The sequence below is a fragment of the Xiphophorus hellerii genome, chromosome 4, assembly GCF_003331165.1.
Source record: "Xiphophorus hellerii strain 12219 chromosome 4, Xiphophorus_hellerii-4.1, whole genome shotgun sequence".
NCBI lineage: Eukaryota > Metazoa > Chordata > Actinopteri > Cyprinodontiformes > Poeciliidae > Xiphophorus > Xiphophorus hellerii.
Window position 1 is genome coordinate 19,923,481 of NC_045675.1, and position 19,099 is coordinate 19,942,579.

At 41.1% G+C, this 19,099-nt stretch overlaps 1 protein-coding gene across 2 annotated transcripts in view; it reads right to left on the bottom strand.

Moving 5' to 3' along the window:
* Positions 1 to 19,099, bottom strand: part of mettl15 (methyltransferase 15, mitochondrial 12S rRNA N4-cytidine) — a 65,157-nt gene that overhangs the window by 11,066 nt on the left and 34,992 nt on the right. Inside the window, exon 4 of one of the 2 annotated variants that reach the window (XM_032561099.1) lies at positions 2,439 to 2,630. The exons of the other annotated variant lie outside the window; for it this stretch is intronic. Within the exon in view, the coding sequence (XP_032416990.1) occupies positions 2,439 to 2,630 (192 nt within the window). The remainder of the gene's footprint in view (positions 1 to 2,438; positions 2,631 to 19,099) is intronic. 2 annotated transcript variants of the gene reach the window in all.

Here is a 19,099-nt window from a genome sequence, read left to right on the forward strand (position 1 = left end):
TTGCAGAACTCTGCCAGTTGAGTGAGGTTAGGGGGACATCTGGCATGTACTGCCCGTTTCAGATCTTGGCACAGCATTTCTATGAGATTGAGATCCGGACTTTGACTGGGCCAATCCAGAGTGTGAATCTCCTTTCTCTTAAGCCAATCTTTGGTACTTTTGCTTTAATGCTTTGGGTCGTTGTCTTGTTGCATAATCCATTTCCGTCCCAGCATCAACTCCCTGACTGATGGCAGGAGATTCTGGTCAAGAATTTGTTGATAATCCTGGGAATTGATGGTTCCCTGTATTATATGGAGTCGTCCAGTTCCGGAGGCAGAAAAGCAGGCCCAGACTTTCACATATCCACCACCATGCTTCACTGTTGGGAGGACGTTCTTTTCTTTAAATGCAGTGTTTACTTTTCTCCAAACATGGCCCCTGTGATTATGGCCAAATAATTCAATTTTGGACTCATCCATCCAGAGAATGGACTTCCAGAAAGCCTCTGGTTTGTCCAAGTGCTCTCTGGCAAAGTTTAAATGCCTTTGTTCTTTTTTGAAAGCAGAGGCTTCCTTCTAGCAACTCTCCCATGAATGCCATGTCTATTGATATTTCGCCTGATTGTAGACGCATGTACATTTATCCCAGATGCTGACAGAGAGGTCTGCAACTCTCTGGAGGTGATGCGTGGGTTGGCCTTTACCTGCATTATTATTTTTCTGGTGCTTCTTTGTGTGAGTTTTGACGGCCGTCCACTTCTGGGCAGAGTTGCGGTGATGCCTAGTGCCCTCCACTTGTAAATGATTTGTCTCACAGTGGATGGATGAAGCTGGAATCTTTTAGAGATGGTCTTATAGCTTTCCCCAGACTGATGGGCTGTCACCACCTTCTTTCTGATGTCCACAGATGTCTCCTTTCCTCTCGGCATTGTTGATCTGGTCTTTATGCCTTGACACAACAGTGGTTTGGTTGGTTTCCTCTCCCATTTAACCTGTGCACCTCAAAACTTTTCCCAAGGATGTCTCATTTGATTGGTCTGCTTAGTTGATTGCTTGAGCACTCACATGTGTTTCACCTGAGTCTTTTACCAGATTGTCTTTACCAGTGCAGCTGTGGTTCATTTACTTTTGCAGATGCTCTGATTCCATGTTTCATTTAGTCTGCTTACAATTCATAGATTTCCCTCAAAACAAGCAAATGGAATCGATGAACATAAACCTGACATTTCATATACAAAAACTGGTAATAAGAAAATCATGGTTAAAAATAAGAAAAATCTAAACTACACAACTAGTTCACAAACTTTCAAGCAGCACTGTATATAGTAGCAATAACATATTTATTCCACTATGACATTTAGGTGCGTTTCCAAGAGCAGTTCCTCTCTACCTCCATTAAAATGTGCTGAACAGCTGTCAACTTGGTCAGCAGATCTAAGAGTCCAGCTTTGTGACTCTTATATCTGACACAACACCACAGAGTCGTACAGCACAATATCCTCCTATGGAGTCCATGATAACTCAGAAATATCTTTTATATCTCTGTAGGAAATGAAAAACGTAAGGTATTACTAGTCAATTACACATTTTCCAGTTTCTATTTCTTTCAGATAAGTTCATGTAATGAGCTGGACTTGAAACATCCGCCGAATACAAAAGCAATATATTCACATTTAAAGAGGCTACACTGTGCCCTCTCTAACCCTACTTTAACAGTAGCTGAATATTATGTCCTTTTGTAGATAAAGATCTTTAAAATTCAGACTTTTTAGAAAAAGATACTTGCATATAATAAGTATGTGCAGCTCTGGAAAAAATAAGAAACCGCTGCACTGAACCCCATTGAAAACTTCATGGTTATTCTCCCAATTACTGATTTCTGAACTCTTCCTAAGTTAAAACATCAGTATTGTTTTTTTCTAAATGAATATGAACTTGTTTTCTTTGCATTACTTGATATCTGAAAACACTGCATCTGTTTTGTTATTTTGACCATTTCTCATTTTGTGCAAATAAATACTACATTTTTCCTTGGAATTTCGGAGACATGTTGTCAGTAGTTTATAAAAAAAAAACAATGTTCATTTTACTCAAACATATACCGATGAAAAGAGAAACTGATCATTTTAAGTTGCCTCTTCATCTTTCCAGAGCTGTACATGTGGCATAAACATATGTATGCATACATGTACATCATATGTAGATGTTGCATATACATACCTAAATGTATATGCAACATATCACTGAATAAATGGATTGTTTATACTTACCATTTTAAACAGTAAATGTAGTTATTAAATCAAATAGGATATAAAAGGAATAATTTATAGATTTATTGTAAGTCCATTTAACTTCACTAAAAGGTCCTTGCATCAGTGAGCAATCTTAAGGTTCTACTGGCTCTGATAATCCAGCAGCTCCAAAAGTAACCACTGCTTCATGTGGCAAATGTCCTACCTCTCTCCATCCATTCTCATATCCAAAGGTCCATCCTTGCTGAGGGAGAAGCCTCTCTCTGCCTGGTCCATCTGCATGGAGGAACAGCCTGCGTCCAACAGGACAGCATCAATGCTGCCTGACTTAATGTTCATGTTAGACAGCAAGGCTTCAAGCTCACTGAACCGGCCGAGCAGCGGTTTCACACGACCACTGGTGGAGGATTGAAGGGAGAACAATAATTAGTTATTTGCTATAGTTATATGCTTTTAGCTTAATTTACATTTACTTTTCAGGTATGTATCATGTTTATTTGAATGAGTGTGACTTAATGATGTTTCTAATCTTATTCTCTCATCAAGTAATTCATTTTAAAGTCACAGTAGAGGCACTCAAAAGCAAATTTGCAGAGGTCTGGATCCTGGATCCCTCTAGGATCCAGGGCATCCTAGAAGGATCCTACTTCTACTTGGGAGATTAATCCCTTCACCAAGTTCTGGGTTAGTCCCTTGGCCGTAGCTCAGTCCATTATATCTGGAAGATCTCTAAAACAACCACAAGGACTTGTACAAAAATTGCACCTGAATACTAGAACTTCTTACCCTATGTCTAAATCAGAAATAGCGTGAGGCACTAATCGATCTATTAATTTTCTGTCCATTATCATCACACATGATCAAAGACCAAGATGCCTCCTCCACTTGAGGAAGAAACTGACTCTCAACCCAGAGAGTACTATCCTTTCTGAATAATTGCCCCTGTAGCGTTGCCTTAAAAATGTCTACAAGGTTGTTTTATTGTCAAAGCATGAACTGCACATCTATTTTCTTCTATCCCCTTCTATATCTACATCTATTAAAGAAAACACAATGGCCAATATTTTAGGCGCTCAGCGACACCAAAACAATTCAGATGGATAAATAACAGTCCAAGGTGGCGAAAAAAAAAGAAAAAAAAAAAGATTTTATTCAATTAGAGTTTGAACCTTCCCTTTGAATGTAACAGGACACTTTATCATGCCTTGTTAAATCTGATGTCTGACCATTCTTTGAAGCAACTAGCAACCTGCGCACATACACTGAGTCACTGCTCTCAACACACAAAACTCCATCTGGAAGAAAAAAGCTTGTTGATTTAGTTGATGCCTACCATGTGTAAGCAAGACCACAATGAGCATTCAAAACAACCTCCAGTTTTGTAAATGTTCTCTCTTTCATTCTACAAGAATGGGTTGGTTTATAAGGTACACATTAACAAATTGTAACCCATGTGTTTCTACTCATTATTTAACATAAAAAGAAATGCCTAAAATGTCTATCTTGCAGACACTGGATCTTGCTTTCACCTTCAATCTGTCAGCTGGAGATTATTTCAATTAATGTTTCCAGATAACAATGACACTTTAATACACTACATTCGTAGACATTTATTGCAATTAAAACATTTGGAATAAACTCCCTTTTTACTTTCAACTCTTTTCTATAAGGCAAACGGCCCCCTGAGATATTAAAAACTATGCTTAAATTTAACTCAATCTTAACATTTTATGTATATTTCAATGACTCCACCTCTCTTAAGATTAACTATGGGCATTGAAGAAAAGAACACAAGCTGGCAGGTCCTTTATTTCAAAACCCACAGAAGATAAAATGGCAAGGGAGCATCTCACCCACGCTACTGGGGCCTTCCATTGCTTTGCTGCTGTTATTCACCATCTCTCACGGTGGTATTTCCTTGAAAAATCTATGGCAAGTTTTTGTTGTTTTCCCTCCTCACCTCCACATCAGCACTCCCCCAACCATTTTTTCACTTATTTGGGGTTTCATTATAAAACGCGGTCCTGTAAGCCGTTTCTGGTAAGAGCTTAGAAACGTTTTATTGTCTCGCTTTTACAACATTTTATTTAGCCTGGATTTTGTCTGGAGAGTATTTATGTTGACAGTTGGAGGTCAAGTTGTCCTGCACTGATCATGACTCTGCTGTTTCTTTGAAGCCCGTTTCTAAATTTATCCTGCTGTTTGGTGCAGTAGACATAGCATACAAACAAGATACAGGATGAAGAAAATTTGGCAAAGTTACATTAACAATTGGACAAAATTTCTCTAGAAAAAACCCCCAATTCTACTAATTATCCTACAGTTGTGGTCAAAGGTTACATACACTCATAGAATTGTATTTAACATTAATTTGGTGATGCTAGTGATTTATTTCAACCTTTCCTTTGTCTGTGTCAAATAATTGCTCAACATGCAACTAAAATATATTTTTTAGAAATAAGAATTGTGTGAACATGTTTAAATTAACTGTGGTTATTCTCTCAACAACAGCATTGAAATTATGCCCACAGGCATATATATTTATACTTTAACCTACATTTTTATGAAATATGACCGGAAAGTTCTCTAACACCTTTTATCGTGCCATAGTCAAAGCTCATTCAATTCTCATTACTGATCATAATTCTGTGAAGGGAGTAGTTTATTTAGGAGGAAAGGGATTTGTATTATAGAACACACTAGATAACCCAGTACTCATGCCATCTTGCTCCAGAAGTTGGAACACGGATCCAACTTCTGTGTTCCTGTAGCAAGAAGGGAAGCCAATGGAACATGACAACGCTTGTGTTCAGCAGCCATGTTAGCATTAACAGCACAAGCCAATACCAATGGATTTTTCTGAATTTTGTGTATTTAAAGACTAAGAGAACCATTTCACAAAACACGTGTTGTACTGTACCATGTGTCTCACTTATTTAACAAATGCCATCCACCACTTAATTCTACAACTTTCACAACATTTAGTCTACTTACTGCATCTGTCTGAATCGATTTTTTGGAAATTCAGTTTCAAATTACACATCTAACACAGCATTAGAACAATAAGAAAGTCTCTGAAACTATGTGGATATCTATGAGGAGAACTACACATGCTGGAAAAAATCTTTTGGAACCATTTTAATACCACACCACAACTATGCTGTTTTACCAGCACTTTACCAATGTGTGCAGTGGTGCCTAAAGTCGGTCGGGCATCCTACATGTTTTAGTTCTCTCCCTGGTGGCAGTAACAACCTTTGGATCCAGGTGCATTAAACCAAGGAGAGAAAAAAAACATGCAAGATGCCGGCCCTCGAGGACCAACTATGGGCACCAGTGGTGCAGAGGTAGGTTCAATTGTCTACCTCAAACAAAAATTAAATTGGTTAGGATATTCATGAAGAACCTAACACCCATTATGGTGCAAAGCTGGCATGAACTCAGAGAACTAGTGACATTGTGTACAGAGTGGTCACCAAGTAAAAAGCCTCTACTCTAAAAGGGACACCTTCAATTTCAGCTAAAATTTGCAGCTGGGAAAATGAACAAAAAAATAAATAATTTTTTTTTGTTCAAAAACACCCCCCCCCCCCCCTAGAAAAAATGGTAAGGTAGTCAAGCTTGGTAGCATTATGCTGTTTCTTTGCAATATAGGAGTGTAATTCTAATTAGAAATCACAATATTTAACTTTTATGAAAAAACACATAACTTCATCTCTGCTGACTTGAAGAATGAATCTTGTTCAAAACGCAGAGCCTACACAGCGCACATAAAGTATTACAATGTTCTGCAATATCATAATAATGTATATAACTTACTGACTTTTTTAACTTAATTAATTCTTAAATTCAAGTCTGAGCTTACACCACTTTAACATTGGGTCTAAGCCTAAATGAAACATCTAAATCAGCGTTTTATGAAAACTTCTCATTGACCTTAGTGTAACTTTTATGTAGCTTCATCCTTGAAATCAAATGCATTCCTTATTAGGATTCAGTTTACTTTATAAACAAAACTAAATTAAGTAAGATTAGAAGATGAATATTCCATTCACTGGAGCACAAAAAAGGAGGAATAAGATCCATCAGCCAGAGTTTCCATACATTTTTTAAATTATATAATAGGACATAACAAGACATTAAATGGTACATTTTTTCTTTAAAGAATTTGCAGATATTGCTAAAAGACATCTCACTGCAGTGATGTTTTTTCTATATTGACATAAGTGGGTTAAAAGATGGTTAAAAGGTGTTGACAGTCCAACATAGGGCAATCAGAGAAATTTATTTACAATGTTGAATCCCCAGAAATCCTAATATATTTGTCTTTGGAAGGTTTTAAGGTTACAAATAAATGCTTCAGCCTCTATTCAGCCAAAAGGCTTGTCTGACCTCCCTCCCTCATCACTCTGTGAATGGCCTCCAGGTCCTGTTGCGGCCAAACATGAGAACAAACGGCCAAAGTTTTGCAACTGCACAAATTGTGCCCGATAGATGATCTTAGATAAAGCTCTCATTCAAAAGGTGGGACAAAACTGACAAAGAACATGAATCAGGAACAATGATGTATGCTTTGAGAAAACGTTACATGAAGACATTCTCCATTAGCAACATCACATGGATAAGGAGACACAAATTACCTAAGTCAATTCCTTGTAAAATAGCACTATAAAAGCAATAACAACTTCTTTTACAGCAGTAAAACAAGCTTATCAGCAATTTTTCAGCACCTATTGGACTTTGGTGCAAAACTGTAGGATGATGAGTCAAACGCTGGGGCGAACGCTTGGGAGCAGCTGACTCAAAAATAGTTTGAACACGAGCGTGAGAACATTGGCAAGATCCTACAACCATGCACATTTTACAAAGTCTAGGCAGCAGAAACACATACCAAACATCAATGCCTCTCTTGTTGACATTCAAACTTTAAGGACAAGCAAAGAGAAATACAATAGTTCAAATAGAATTACTCCAGAGCTCACTAACAAAGTGATAATCCTGATCATGTAATTGACACTATTAAGTGGAGCCTTATGTGACCTTGCGATAGATTCCTGTCATATGCAGAAAGTTGTTGCAAAGTATATCTATTGATGACATAACTCTAAGCCAACAGGGGTCATCTTAGCACAAATGCATGAATGATGAAGGCTGTCCACCACATAGTGATTCTGCAATGCCGATTATGTTCAGTCCAGAAAAAAATTATTTTGGTCTCGCTTACTTGTCAAAAAGGAACAATGGTGATTTGCAATTTATGTGCCAGTAGTATGTGTCCAGGACACTGGTGGCAATAAATGTGCAGTATCTACATTCTACCCACAGAGTTCACGAGTGTTATTTTGATACATGCAGGTGTATTTATAACCCTGCACTGCTGCCGGCAGTGAGTGTGACGTCAGCTTTTGTAACCTGGAAACAGGTTACAAACACAACATCCCTAAAGGATGTATGGCAGTCACTAAAGATTTTAACCACACCTCCTTTCATTTCTGTGCTTCAGAGTTTTCAAATAGTTTGTCAACTCCACAACTAAGGGGGGAAAAAAGAGAGAGACAGCATCATATATGCAAATCTTTGAGTTTGTTTATTTTAGGTATGTTATATAAGTCATCATGACCAAGTTTGTGAAAGACTAACTAAACATTTGTGTGGAGAAAATAATCTATGCCTAGCCAGAGAAATACTTCAATGCTAAAACTTTATGGATTGCCAACAATCTGTAAAAAATACCATGAAGAATATGTGAGGTAGTTGTTTTTATAAGTATGTAAAGACAATGTAAAGCACAGGTACAACAAAATGTTATAGATGAAGGTCCAGCAGAATTAGGAGATGGATTTAAAAAGTTTGAGAGGTTTCAAAAGAATGTATATACGATTTAATTACAGTCAATATATTCAGTAGGAGTGTTAGCAACACTGAAGGGCTTATTTCCCTTGTTGCTGACTGTCTGTACTCCTAGCCAATTGAACATCCTTATCTCAAGAGCTGAGTTAAGGAAGACAATGGAGGTTAGCTTCTGTGGTAGTGCCAACATCGTTTCCACTAAGCATATTCATGCGCATTAAGGTCTATTTGGTGTTGAACTACAAAAATAGGCAATTATGAGTTTTTGGAGGGTGTGAAAAGTATTTGTAGATTTCAGCTATTGTTACTGTGGTGCCTAACTCATTTCAATATCAGAGTACACTGTATATCATCAGGCAATGTTCACAGCCCTGAACACAGGAAAATACTGATGAGAAGACAGTCTGCAACTTTTTTGACATTTAAAAAAGTTATTTTATTCTATTGAAGTCCCACATTATCACTGGTAGTCTTTTATTAGCTTCTACAAAACCCTGAAAGGTCCATCACTGGAACATGTAATGTGAGCCTCCACTATAGATAACAAACATTCCTTCTAATACACACTGTGATTTCTTTTACATGTTTCCGAAAGCATTGAAAGTATTTAAAAATATGCAAAACAGTTATGTAACATTTGTAAATTATTAACTTCTTTATGGGGTTTAGACACAGAGTTGGAGATATAAATGCCTTATGTAAGGTCTTATATTATTAAAAAGGACAAGTTTTAGTGGTGTATGTGCTGAAGTTCAAGTGTGGGCTCATAATTGCTTAACAGATCCGAGTTAGTTTTTATTTAGCATCGACAACAATGACATCAGAAATACTCTTTTAGTTATAGCAGGGGTGGCGAACAAGTTAGACACAAAGAGCCGAAATCTTTAACCGTGAAAGTCCAAGAGCCACACCACGCGCTGACCTGCCAAGACAGACACACACACATGCGCACCCCAACACACATAATTAAAACCATATATTTTTCTAATAACACACTCCTCTTCTTACAACATAACCCTCAAGTGTCCACCCTCAACACACACATCAAATGCAGCTTAGCCAGAGGTAATACAGCAACTACCCTGGAGGTCAGACACCCCCCTCTCCACACACACACAGGCACTGCTCTCTCTATCCCTCGCTCTGACACACGCAACTAATGAACACACTTCAGATACATAGATAGGGCCTGTATAATGTAAATTGATCAATATTGAAATATTCACACAGGCATGTTTAGTCAGATGGTATTTTTTTCAAACTACATCACAGAGTTTCTTACCTTGCTGGAGGTCATGGGGTGATAATCTCAGTGGGATTTCTGGCATCTCTTGTTTCTAGTAATCCTCTGCAAATCAGGTTGGTATTCAGTTGTAGCCACTCGGAGCAGTTCCTTTACGTGAGTGTCAGTCAGAACGGACCGATGCTTGGACTTCACGTGTTTCAAGGTAGAAAACAGGGATTCGCAGACATATGTTGAGGAGAACATCGACAGCAGTTTGAGGGCGGCTCTTTTTACACACGGGTATTTTTCAGTTGGCACAACTCTCCAAAACGCAACAGGGCCTTCTTTCAAAAGAGATTTCAGTCTATCATCCTCGCGTAGCTCAATCATCTCCAGTTCACTCGCTGCCTCATCAGTGACAAGCGGGGATTTGAGGCAGTCTGCCTCTGCATTAAAAGGGTCGATGAGAAGAGCGATCTGTGGTCTTTTCTGCTGCAGGTCCTCAAAACGCGAAGTAATGCTCCCGTACAGTTGCGCAAGCATTTTCACGTACTGACCCATATTCATTCTAATGCCAGCCTTCTGCTGGGCGCTGCGCAATGAAGGAAAATGGGACAGATTGCCATTTTGAATGTGCACTTTGAACAGCTTCACCTTGTTAACAAAGGAGAATACACTTTGTGTCAGATCAGGAAGAGTTTTTAATTTCCCCTGCAGGTCCAGGTTTAGTTTGTCCAAGTGTGAAAGCATGTCCACTAAGAAAGCCAAATCCATAAGCCATTTGGGGTCTGAGAGCTGAGGGTAACTTTTGTTCTTTTCTGCCATAAACAATTTTACTGGTTCCAAAAGCTCCAAAAAGCGTGAAACCACTTTACCTCTTGAGAGCCATCTTACAGCGCAGTGCAGTGGCAAGTCACCTGGCCACCGTCTAGGTCAGCAATGAGATTTTTGAACTGTCGGTGAGTAAGGGCATGCGTGCGGATGTAGTTCACAATCTCCATCATAGGTTTCATGACGTGGTCTAAATTCAGTGTTTTAGACACGAGTTGCTCCCGGTGGATGATGCAGTGAAAATTCCAAAAATCGGGGAAGAGGTCATCACCCTTACAAAGGCCCACAAGGCCGTTCACAGAACCAATCATCGATGGCGCTCCATCCGTGGCTATTGCGGTGAGTTTTTCTAAAGACATATTCGCTGTTTTGAATACTTCCATCATTGCTTCTTTTACGTCAGTGTCAGGAGTTGGGGTTTTTTGTTTTGCCTTTTTTGTTTTTTTTTCATTCCTATGGCTTGCCATCGCCACCAGATGGCACCATGGAGGCTAGGATAGGAGGACTGAAGGGCTGACGTCACGTCACACCGGTTCCCAATCCACTCGTCAGCGGGACTTCAAGAGACGGCGACTGCCAGCATACCAACGCTTGAGTGTTAGCCAGTAATGCTGTTCCTGCAACGTCAAGTCTGGCTGTAGTCCCGAGTTTCCCTTGCGACGCCGTCTGGATCCTATTACCTGTCCGCCCTCCACCGCAGCACAACCTCCACCTCCAGCGCCTCCACACCTGGCCACGCCGTTGTTTATTCTCCTCCCCGAGTAAGCATACAACTTTAGAGCTCTGGAAAATCCCCACGGTCCCTGAACTCACCTCCCGATCTGTTGTTGTTCCCAGAAGTCCTGACTTACCTGTCTGTCGCCGTCCCTTCGATGACTGAGAGCCTACCCTGGAAATCTTTTGTAAATAAATCACTTTAACTGATCTTTCGCGTCCCGAGTTGTGTTCTGCATGTGGGTTCGTAGTGTTAAAGCAGATATGACAGAACACTCAAGCCAACAACCGAACCCAGCAGACACAATCAGAAGGGCTTTAGCTGAACAACAATCAGCGATTCAGTCACATGAAAAGGTCCTTCGTGATCTTAGCGCCAGTCAAGCAGAAACGAACCGTCGGCTTGAAGAAATAGCTAACTTTCTGCAGACTTCATCCCAACAGCCTCCAGTCGCCGCTCCGGACCCTACTCCCGATCCTGCTCCAGTGAGCCGCGCCATGTATTCGGAGATCCGCCCACCCTCGCCAGAAAGGTTTGATGGTGACTCTAACAAATGTAAGGGTTTCATAATGCAGTGTTCATTGATTTTCAATCATTCTCCTCAGAGCTTTCTTAACGATGGGGCCAAGATTGCATTTATAATTGCTCACCTGTCAGGTAGAGCTCTTAGCTGGGCTGAGGCGAAGTTTCCTGACCCCACTAATTTTGCCTGTACATTCACAGAGTTCCTGGCGGACTTCAAACAGGTCTTCACTTGTGACCCTGACAAGACCGCTAACTCCCGAGAGTTATGGTCATTAAAACAAGGACAAAGATCTGTAGCAGACTTTGCAATTGACTTCAGAATAGTGGCTGCAGCCTCGGCTTGGAACCCGGCAGCTTTAAAGAGCGCTTACTTTCACGCTCTCAGTGACTCGATAAAGGATGAGTTGGCAACGCTCGATGAGCCTGATTCCTTAGAAGATCTGATAAAATTAACTATTCGGTTAGATAACCGGATCAGATCCCGTAACAGGGAGAGGAGCCGCAGAACTTCATCTACCAGAAACGTACAGACTTCTGCTCCTGTGACCCCAACCCTTTCCTCACTCAACTCACCTGAACCAGAACCAATGCAACTTGGACGTACACGGTTATCCCCCGAAGAGAGACAAAACCGGATGAGGTCTCGCCTTTGTCTATACTGTGGCGCGCCCGGACATTTCATTGCTAGCTGTCCGGTTCAGTTAAACCCCCTAGTCCGCCAGTAGAGGGGGGAGATCTGGTGGACCGACATGTTCAAGCTTCTCCTCGCTTTTCGATAATTTCAAACCTTAGTTACAATAACCAGACCATTCCTTTGACAGCCCTGATTGATTCTGGTTGTGAACGAACCTTAATTGACTCTGAATTGGTTAAACAGATGTCAATTGAGACTGTCGAGTTACCAGTTCCTCTTAGAGTTTCTGCTCTAGATGGAAAATCACTTCCACCCATAACTCACAAGACCAAACCGCTTCTCCTGGTTAGTTCAGGTAACCACAACGAATTGATTTCTTTTTTTGTTTTTCCCACAGCCACATCATCTGTCGTCCTAGGTTTTGATTGGCTGGAACTACATAACCCTCACATAAACTGGTCAGATAAGAACATTGTTTCATGGTCCACTAACTGTCACTCCACCTGCCTCCGGTCTGCTGTTCCCCCAGGTCCGCCACCGGCAGAACAACAAGAAGTGGATCCTTTGGATTTATCGTCCATCCCTGTTGACTACCACGATTTGGCTCCTGTTTTTAGTAAGGCTAAAGCTCTTTCTCTTCCTCCTCACAGACCTTATGATTGCTCCATAGATCTCCTCCCAGGGGCCCCGTTACCCTCAAGTCGACTGTATAACATCTCACGGCCCGAGCGGGAGACTATGGAGAAGTATATTAAGGACTCTTCGGCAGCAGGTATAATTCGACCTTCTTCTTCTCCTCTGGGGGCTGGATTTTTTTTTGTTGGCAAGAAGGATGGAACACTGAGACCTTGCATAGATTACCGTGGGCTAAACCAAATCACAGTTAAAAATAAATATCCTTTACCTCTGTTGTCGTCTGCGTTTGAGCCTGTCCATGGGGCCACGGTCTTTTCCAAACTAGACTTAAGAAATGCTTACCATTTGCTTCGCATTCGAAGGGGTGATGAGTGGAAAACGGCCTTTAAGACACCTCTGGGACACTTTGAATATTTAGTTATGCCTTTCGGCCTGTCCAATGCTCCAGCTTGCTTTCAGGCTTTGGTAAATGATGTTTTAAGAGACTTTTTGAATATATTCGTGTTTGTATATCTGGATGATATACTCATTTACTCCAAGAATTTAACTGAACATAAACACCATGTCCGCCGGGTTCTGCAACGACTACTTGAGAATAAACTCTATGTGAAAGCAGAGAAATGCGAATTCCACAAATCATCAGTGTCCTTCTTGGGCTTTATACTTGAGGGCGGACAGGTTCGCCCTACAGAGGACAAAATTAAAGCAGTTGTGGAATGGCCGACCCCTGATACACGTAAACAGCTCCAAAGATTTTTAGGTTTTGCAAACTTCTACCGAAGATTCATTCGCAACTACAGTCAAACAGCTCTTCCTTTAACCGCTCTAACCTCCACAAAGTCTCCATTCCTGTGGACACCCACAGCTGAAGCAGCGTTTAAAAAACTCAAGTCTCTTTTTTCTGCTGCCCCTGTCCTGATTCAGCCCGACCCGTCCAGACAATTTATTGTGGAGGTTGATGCGTCCGATACAGGAGTGGGAGCCGCTCTGTCCCAAGTATCTAGCACTGATAATAAGACACATCCTTGTGCCTTCTTTTCCCGTAGGTTATCCCCTGCTGAACGGAATTACGATGTGGGGGACCGGGAACTTCTGGCCATCAAGTTGGCCCTGGAGGAGTGGCGACATTGGTTGGAGGGTGCCGAACATCCAGTGCTAGTTTGGACTGACCATAAGAACCTCTCCTACCTTCAATCCGCAAAACGCCTCAATCCACGTCAATCCCGTTGGTCTCTGTTCTTTTCAAGATTTAACCTGTCCATTTCCTACCGCCCAGGCTCACGCAACCTGAAACCAGATGCTCTGTCCCGGCAATATGCTGCTGATAACTCAGACAAGACTCCTGCGACCATCTTGTCCCCCAGTTGCACCGTGGGTGTTGTCACCTGGGAGATTGAGGATCTCATAAAGCAGGCTCAGTCCTCTGAATCTACACCTGTTGATTGCCCAGCTAATAAACTTTTTGTTCCCTCAGCTGTCCGAGCCAGATTTCTACATTGGATCCACGCCTCTAAGTTTTCAGGGCACCCAGGTACGAGTCGCACCATTTCTCTAATAAACCGCAGGTTTTGGTGGCCATCCATCCATAAGGATGTTAAGGACTATGTGCGAGCCTGTGCTGTTTGCTCCCGGAACAAGTCCTCTCATCAGCCCCCATCAGGACTCCTTCAACCACTACCTGTTCCCAAGCGTCCGTGGTCTCACATTGCCATTGATTTTGTCACTGGGTTACCTCCCTCTAAAGGGATGACGACTATACTCACCATCGTAGACCGTTTTTCCAAGGCTTGTCATTTAGTTCCCCTTCGCAAGCTCCCCAGTGCTTTTCAGACCGCTCAGTTGATGATTAAACATGTCTTCTGTTTACATGGCATCCCAGTTGAGATACTTTCGGATCGGGGTCCACAGTTTGTGTCCCAAGTTTGGAGACATTTTTGTGCTGCTCTCAAGGCCAAAGTAGTTCTAACTTCTGGTTATCATCCTCAGACCAATGGTCAAGTGGAAAGAATGAATCAAGAACTTGAGTCGGTCCTCCGCTGTTTCTCATCCACCAATCCATCTGACTGGAGTACTTTCCTGCCATGGGTTCAGTATGCACACAATAGCCATGTTTCTGCCGCTACTGGTTTATCTCCTTTTGAGGTTTCCCTAGGATACCAGCCCCCACTTCTTGCCGCTGAGGAGGATCTGATCTCCGTTACTTCTGTCCAACACCACATCCGGCGCTGCAAGAACGTCTGGAGATCAACCATCAACGCCCTCAATAGAACTTCAACTCAGAACAAGCGTTTCGCTGATCGCAGAAGGATTCCGGCTCCGGTGTACTCTCCTGGTCAGAAGGTTTGGCTATCCACTCAGAACATTCAGTTAAAATCCATGTCAAAGAAGCTGTCCCCTAGGTTCATTGGACCTTTTGAGGTGGAATCCATAATCAATCCGTCAGCTGTCCGTCTCCGTCTCCCAGACTCGCTACGGATCCATCCCACTTTTCATGTGTCTCAAGTTAAGCCTCTCCAGACCAGCACCTTGTGCCCTCCACCTGAACCCCCTCCTCCCGCCCGTATCATTGACGGGCACCCCGCTTACACTGTTCGCAGGATTGTGGACTCCCGTCGGCGGGGTCGGGGGTGGCAGTACCTTGTTGATTGGGAGGGCTATGGCCCGGAGGAGCGCCTCTGGGTCCCTGGTTCGTTCATTTTGGATTTGGATTTGATCACTGATTATCGCTCTTCTTTGCCTGCCAGGTCGTCTCGGCCGCCAGGTGGCGACCGTTAGGGGGGGGGGTACTGTCAGGAGTTGGGGTTTTTTGTTTTGCCTTTTTTGTTTTTTTTTCATTCCTATGGCTTGCCATCGCCACCAGATGGCACCATGGAGGCTAGGATAGGAGGACTGAAGGGCTGACGTCACGTCACACCGGTTCCCAATCCACTCGTCAGCGGGACTTCAAGAGACGGCGACTGCCAGCATACCAACGCTTGAGTGTTAGCCAGTAATGCTGTTCCTGCAACGTCAAGTCTGGCTGTAGTCCCGAGTTTCCCTTGCGACGCCGTCTGGATCCTATTACCTGTCCGCCCTCCACCGCAGCACAACCTCCACCTCCAGCGCCTCCACACCTGGCCACGCCGTTGTTTATTCTCCTCCCCGAGTAAGCATACAACTTTAGAGCTCTGGAAAATCCCCACGGTCCCTGAACTCACCTCCCGATCTGTTGTTGTTCCCAGAAGTCCTGACTTACCTGTCTGTCGCCGTCCCTTCGATGACTGAGAGCCTACCCTGGAAATCTTTTGTAAATAAATCACTTTAACTGATCTTTCGCATCCCGAGTTGTGTTCTGCATGTGGGTTCGTAGTGTTAAAGCAGATATGACAGTCAGTGCCGCGAGTTCTGTCTTTTAATGGGACAATATCGAGAAGCTCTTCTTTCACCACGCAGTCCTCAGAAATCATTCGTACAAATATTGCCAACTGTGGCTTGTCCTGTATGTCGCATGACTCGTCTAATGCTACACTAAAATAAGCACATGCGTTCAGGTCTGCATGTAGATCAGATTCAAGCGCATTATTTATGTCTGATATTCTGGTTTCAACTGTGTGTCGTGACATCTGGAGATCAGTGATGGAATCTTTGAGTTGTTTGTTATCTGGAGCCAAAATGTCAATTAAATCTACAAAACACTGTTTTAAAAACTCGCCTTCGTTGTATGGTTTTTTAGCACGGGCAATATTCCATGCCACTTTATAGGATGCAAGTGTCACAGCTTCTCCACGCTTGGTCAATTGCTGAAACATTTGAGACTGTCTTTTTACCTGGCTTTTCAATGTGCTCAATTTTTGCTTCCGTAGTTCAGTACCTTTGGGGAAATCCTTGTCAATATTAGCATGGAGTGTGCTAAAATGACGCTGAAGGTTTGAAGCCTTGTAATGTGATATCGTGGTATCGCATAATAAACAGAGCGATTTGCCATTCCGTTCAATAAAAAAGTAAGCATCTTCCCATTCTTCCAGAAATGTCCTTTGTTCATCGTCATATTTTCGTTTAGCTTTGCATTTTGCCATTTTTACAAAGAAGGTAAGTCTGCGGTCTGCATGCATGTAAAATGTTTACCTAATTTCCCGGCATGAGACGTAATCCGCGCATATGATTGGCGGTCACTTACGTCTCTTACGTCTTACGTCTCATAAAAAACACCCAATCTGTCAAATTAATTTATTAATTTTAAAATATTATTATTTGTTTTTAATAACCCCTGATGGATTTAAGTGTGTTTAAGATATAAAAAAAAAAAGAAGAAAAGAAACATGAAACGAGGAAAGAGCCACAGTATATAGAAAATATGGTAACAGGCAAAGAGCCGCATTCTTATTGGTCGAGAGCCGCATGCGGCTCGACAGCCGCGTGTTCGCCACCCCTGAGTTATAGTGTCGTATCAGTAGATTGGACTAATAAGTTGTACAAAAGTTAATTATAGTTGCCTGTCAGTTGTGAAAAACTTTGCCCAATAAACCACATTACTGAAAAATACTAAGTGTGAATGAGAAAAAAAGGTTGTTTAAATAAAATGGCAAAAAAACATGATTTCTCCTCAGCATCTATATGCATTTTTGTCATTCAGAATAGTCTGACAGTTGTTTGATAAAATGCTCCAAATCCCAATATCTTGCTTAAGCTTCCTCTAACCACCTTATAGGGTTAACAACCATCTTCAGACCCAAACTAAATGAAATGCATTTCCAAAACAGCAAAATGTTAGCCTAATAATAGCTCTTGATCTCAAATTTTAACTTTATTAATCCAATCTTGAGTACTATTTCAGAAAAAAAAACTAATTTTACATTGTAATTCTAGGTAAGAGAACTCTGAAAGACATCAAGATCTATTGCAGCAACCTTGATTTGAGCTATGTTCATTCAAGATGATGGAGCCTCTTTACAAATCAAGCCTGCAATATTCCCTTGTGTTGACCTCCTCAGTTTCTTTACCTGCGTCACTGAAGCCTAAGACAAGATGCTGATTGATTGCTTTCAGCAGGGGAGAAGTGATGAAAATATCTACAGTGAGTGAAGAAAAAAGGAAAGGGACAAAAACAGAAGCTCGTCTTTTGTTTAGTTTTCTTTTTTTTTACTAAAAGAGACTTGCTTGCTTCAGGTGATTTATTAGTTGTGGTAAATAAATAGCTGGTACATTCTTTGAACCAGTCATTCTTTTATCAATCTATCAATTTATCTATTTTTAAATGCATTCTGGTGGTTTGTCAGAATAAAAGCCCCAATAGCGTCCAGCTGTTTTTATGTATTTTCTTCTTTTAAAAAATTTCACCAGCTGGGTCGGGGACTACAGATGGAAATTAGCAATTAGCGCTACAACCTGCTAAAGTGCATCTTTCCTCTTGTGGTTATTGTATGTTGTGCATTGTCCCTGTTTTAAATAAATAAATTGTAAAATAAATTCTCAATCTTTTGAAGTGTCAGTGTTTCCATGAATGACTGGATGTAGTGTGAAGCACTTTGGGGTCCTCTGCACTTGATGAAGCGCTAAAGAGGTCATTTACCATTTGAAAAAAGCCTTTAAGCAGAGGTTAAACACACTTTTCATTAAGACTACTTTTCTATATCATTTTTTTTTCATTAGTCTGTTGTAATATTCTAATTCTAAATGTAATTTTTTCATTCCAAATTATCATAATTAAAAGAAACGAAGACTTAAAAACATCAGTTTCTGTGTCTTCTTAATAATATTCTAATATACTGAATCTTCATCACCATGTACGTACGTACACATATAAGTAGGGGTGTATAGCCCGGACATCAGGTTGTGTTGCAAGGCTGCCATTCATCCTGACAATTTTAACTCTAAAACATAATTTTGTCTGGATGTATGGACCAAAATTCGACCAAGCTACTGTGAGAAATGTGTGGGAAGATATCTTGATTTCTTAATGTTTGTTTAATATGTCTGTGACTGATATTAAATAAGATATGTTTGAATTTGTAAGTCCCTTTGGAAAATAAGAATACACCCATTATTGCTGCCATATGGAATAAACAAGGACAACACAGAAACATTTGGAAAAAGTCTTGAGAGCAAACATCAGGCAGTGTATTACCAAAAATGGATGCAATCATTTTCTAAAGTGCTTATACCTGCTATGTGAGTTTTTCTTTTGAGCTAATCCAATTTACTTTAGTTAAATTTGAGCGTGTTCATTCCGAGTCAAGCGTGTGCGTCATTAATGGGGGGGAAAAAGCCATCGTCAATGAAGCCTTGATACTATGATTCACCATGGCAATGGGTAAATAAAGACCAGCAACACTGCAGACTGTGGCATTTATATACTTTTCCCTAAAAGTAAAGATGTGGAAAAAGGACTTAATTAGTAACAATTTTATTTAAATGTATCTTAGCCTTCTGCTATCAAACAAATCCTCTTTTACAATACATTTACTGTTTGTC